We start from the raw sequence: 5,000 nt of genomic DNA on the forward strand, positions 1-5,000 counted from the left end.
CACATATGGAGACACACACAGACACACACACACACACAGACACACACATATACACACACACGCAGACACACACACATACGTAGACACGCAGACACACACACACACACACATATATATAGACACACACACACACACACATATATATAGACACACACACACACACACACACACACATATATATATATAGACACACACACACACACACACACACACACATATAGACACACACACACACACACACTTCTCTGATTCTAACATTTAGAGCAAATTTGACCCATTTTTTAAAAAAAGTTTCTACATCAGAAATTTGGGTTTCTTTTAACAAAATTGTCAATATTAATAACGTGGATGTTTCCGTACGACGCTCTGCACACGTAAAATAAATGATCAGCTCACTACTTTCATTGAATTTGGGTGTTTTATTCAATTTTATAGCATTTGAAGACTTATTTTATAAAAGAATGTTGAAAAAAAGTGATAAAATATTTGGAAAAAGCTTAAAATAATAAAAATAATAAAAATAAATAATTAAAAAAAAAACGCAGAAAAACGGCAAAAGTGACAAAAAAAAAAAGTTTTAGATTTCAAATCTTGACCCAGAAAAACTAAAAGTTGCTCGGTCGACGGGAAGACAACGTGAGGGTAAAATACTACGAAAAAGATCTTTGTTAACAAAATTCAATACTTGACGACTTTGTTTTTAGAATATTAAATAAGACTAACACTTAATATCCCACGGGTACCCTGTGAGAAATACACAGTTGCAACTTCAGCAGATTGAACTCAATATTAATCTAATAGCATTGTGAGCAGTATTGGCTCTAACAGCAGCGGCGGGCGGGGTGGCATTGATTTCCAGAAGACCGTGTCAGAGAGGAGGATGCTGTCCAAAATACACTCAACTCCTCCCAGCCGCTCCACAACACACTGGTCAGTCTGAGGAGCACCTTCAGCGACAGACTCAGACTCCCACGATGCACCACAGAGGGCCACAGGAGCTCGTTCCTACCTGTGGCCATCAAACTTTTTAACTAGGGCCCTATCTTGCACCCAGCGCAGCGCAAAGCCCAACGCAGTTGTCAGTCTCCCGTTGCCAGTTTCAAAGATACTCTGACACACGACATCTTCCTGAATTGAAATAGGTTACATAATTGTGTGTGTGTGTGTGTGTGTGTCTCTGCATATGTGTGTGTGTGTATATGTATGTGTGTGTGTATATATATGTGTGCGTGTGTGTATGTCTGCGTATGTGTGTTTGTTTGTTTGTGTGTTTGGGTATTTGTGTGTGTGTGTGTGTGTGTGTGTGTGTGTACAGTATATATAAATGTGACTGTGAGTAACTGCAACTAAAAAATGTCCCTGAGCGGATCAATAAAGTATTCTGATTAAATGCAGAGCGTGTCACAGTCAGACGGCAGAACACCCAGAGTCCTGACTCCTGACGGGACGGAGCAGCAGGACGCTGCTCACAAATCAGGTCAGTGGTCAGGTACAAACTAGGCCACGCACCACGAGTCTAGAACTAACCGTGTGTCCAACACACACAGTCTGCTTGCAGGCTCCCAGTAGGGCTGCACAATTAATCGCAATTTCACTGTCACTACCCAATAAAGGGAAAAGCCCCCCAAAAATATCTTAAAAAGGTCCCATGACATGGTGCTCTTTGAATGCTTTTATATAGGCTTTAGTGGTCCCCTAATACTGTATCTGAAGTCTCTTTATATAGACCTTAGTGGTCCCCTAATACTGTATCTGAAGTCTCTTTATATAGGCCTTAGTGGTCCCCTAATACTGTATACTATATATATATATATATATATATATATATATATATATATATATATATATATATATATATATATATATATATATATACTGTCAGGCTACAATTTTATAGCATTTGAAAAAAAAAATTGATAAAAGAACATTGAAAAAAAACAACAAAAACGTCAAAAAAGTGTAGAAAAAAAGTGACAAAAATATCGGAAAAATGGGGAGAAAAAAAAACTTGGGGAAAAAAGTAACAAAAACGACGCAAAAAGTGACAAAAATGTCGGAAAAAGCAGCAGAGAAAGTTGCATAGTGGGCAGGAGAACAACACGAGGGTTAAATTGCCTCCCCGGTTCTTTGACGTCGACACGATGTCTAGCGGGTCCGATGTAGCATCTACCGTTTTTGCCGACAAGGCTTCGTCTCAGGTCCTTAAACTTTATCCACATTTCCTTCACTTGATTCTCTTCCTCGCGTCTTAGGGAGGAGAGAGGAAACAGGGAAATGGGTTTTATATAAAAAGGTGTTGAAATTAATCAAAGAATCGATGCATCGAATCGTGGACGTGGGCGATGCTGCATCGATAATCGGCCGGGCCATAATCGATTATTTCTGTTTATAATTTAATGTAAGCCTAACAACCTTTCTGTTTACATATTGTGGTATGTTTTGCACATTCAGGAAGTGCCGTGTGCTCAGCGCTGTAGGTTTATGCATCCAATTTATTTAGTATTAGAGCACTGCAGAATGTTTGGTTTTTCAAACTTAAAAAGATTCACAGCTCTAGTTTTAGAGGGATGAGACATCCTTTAGCCTTAAACTGAACTGTACTGCATTAGTTAGTTACTGAAAAGGTAGCAGGATAAAGCACTATGTCATCGCCTCATAAATCAGACTGAATTGCCATTTTGGTCCGTGTAACGCTTATCAGTTCAATTTTCTAAGCACAAACGGACATTTGTAAAAACAGAAAAACGGGTTCCAATATCCAATTTTTCTGCCTTGATAAATTAAAAAAATTGGATCTTTAAACTGTTTTTCCAATTTCCTGTTTTTATTCAGAGGATCAGAAATTAAAAAAACTACAAAACTGCATCTGGGCTCCAATTATTCAATACTGCCATGATATTCTCTCCCTCGTCCCGCCTAGCTACGCCCCGCATTCAGTTCAATTTTATTTATAGTATCAAATCATAACAAGAGTTATCTCGAGACACTTTACAGATAGAGTAGGTCTAGACCACACTCTATAATTTATAAAGTCCCAACAATTACAGTAATTCCCCCAAGAGCAAGCATTCAGTGGGACAGTGGTGAGGAAGAACTCCCTTTTAGGAAGAAACCTGGGACAGACCCAGGCTCTTGGTAGACGGTGTCTGACGGTGCTGGTTGGGGATGTGATGAACAGTGGCAATAATAGTCACAATACAGTTAATGAGCTGCATATTCCGCAAAGTAGAGGGAGAGAATACCATTGCAGTATTGAATAATTGGAGCTCAGATGCAATTTTGTTATTTTCTCAATTTCTGATCCTCTGAATAAAAACAGAAAATTGGAAAAACAGTTTAAAGATCCAATTTTTTTAATTTGTCAAGACGGAAAAAAATGAAAAATTGGATATTTTAACCCATTTTTCCAAAAGTCCGTTTGTGCTTCGAAAATTGAACTGATAAGCGTTTACACTGACCCATTTTCTTTCAGTTGTTGAACCGTTAAAGAAATCCCAATCGTGGGCTGCAGCCGCATCAACAGAGAGGGAAATTTAAACTTCCATCTCGGCTCCAGAAGAGACTCGACTCAACATCACGTTCAGCAGTATGTTAACCAAACCAACCGAAACTACGTGTGCCAGCATATAACAGAAGCAGAGGCGCACAAATTCACAAAGAAGCTCCAACGTGTATCTGGATGGAAGGCAATGGGCCAAAAATAACCGTGGACGTTGAAGAATTCAGTAATTCTTCATAGATAGCATACTTTTGAATACATAGGGAAGGAAAGCACTGTGCCGTAAAACTCACATAATTACTTTTTAGCTGCACAAAATGTGGAATAAGGCACGTTTGTGTGTGAACATGTGTCTGTGTACATATGTGTATGGGTGTGTGTACATATGTGTGTGTGCGCATATGTGTATACAAATGTCAGTGTTTGTGATGTGCGTGTACAAATGTGTGTGTACAAATCTGTGCGTGCTTGTAAATATGTGTGTGTGTGTGTGTACATACTGTATGTGTGACCATACATACTGTATGTGTGTGTACATATGTGTATGTGTACATATATTTGTCGGTGGGTACATGTGTGTGTGTACATATATGTGTGTGTACATATGTTTGTGGGTGGGTACATGTGTGTGTGTTTGTACATACGTATGTGTGTTTGTGTACATGTGTGTGTACATACTGTGTGTGTACATACTGTATGTGTGTGTACATATGTGTATGTGTACATGTGTGTGTACATACTGTATGTGTGTGTACATATGTTTGTGGGTGGGTACATGTGTACATACTGTATGTGTGTGTATACATACTGTATGTGTGTGCGTGCGCGTGTATGTATGTGTGCACGTATGTATGTTTGTGTACGTGTGTGTGTGTTTGTGTGTGTGTGTGTGTGTGTGTGTGTTGTAGGATGGAAAGGAGTAGACGGCATATTGAATATTTATACTTACTTTATACTCATATCAATCTTTATATTTTTCCGTTTTATGACTGTATGTGTATATGTGTATATCTGGTATCTTGACCACCCGAATTTCCCTATTTTGGGATAGTAAATTACTACTACTACTACTATTACTACTAGTACTGCTACTACTACTACTACTACTATTAATCCAGAAACATCAGATACACTAATAACACTAAAACACTGACAGGGAACACTACTTTACTACTTTAACTACGTTTTGCTGTGTATATACTTTCACTTAAGTACACTTTTGAATGCCGTACTTCCACATGTTACAGAATATGTCCAGAGTGTGGTATTAGTACTTTTACTTTAGTTACATTTTGAATGTTGTTGTGAGCGAGGACACCAGGGTGGCTGATGTAAACACAGCCGTTAGCTGCTAGCTACATTAGCATCTTTTCCAACCGCTGCTACCCGGTTCCAGCGGACAGACCCGCGGGTACAGGTGAGCCCGGAGCCATGTCTCACCTGTAGTTGTACGAGGGGAACTTCTTGCTCTCCGTCAGCATCATCCTGTACAGATATATCA

The 5,000-nt window shown here is 39.0% G+C and overlaps 1 protein-coding gene across 2 annotated transcripts in view; it reads right to left on the reverse strand.

Moving 5' to 3' along the window:
* The window catches only part of LOC116056503 (LYR motif-containing protein 4B), a 44,116-nt gene that overhangs the window by 38,941 nt on the left and 175 nt on the right, over positions 1 to 5,000 (reverse strand). For both annotated transcript variants that reach the window (XR_004106588.2, XM_031308625.2), the window contains exon 1: positions 4,940 to 5,000. This exon is cut by the window's right edge and continues 175 nt beyond it. Coding sequence is in view for 1 of the 2 variants with exons in the window: in XM_031308625.2 (XP_031164485.1) it covers positions 4,940 to 5,000 (61 nt within the window). In the remaining variant the exon portion in view is untranslated. The remainder of the gene's footprint in view (positions 1 to 4,939) is intronic.

Source organism: Sander lucioperca, chromosome 23, assembly GCF_008315115.2.
Source record: "Sander lucioperca isolate FBNREF2018 chromosome 23, SLUC_FBN_1.2, whole genome shotgun sequence".
In the NCBI taxonomy this organism is placed as follows: domain Eukaryota; kingdom Metazoa; phylum Chordata; class Actinopteri; order Perciformes; family Percidae; genus Sander; species Sander lucioperca.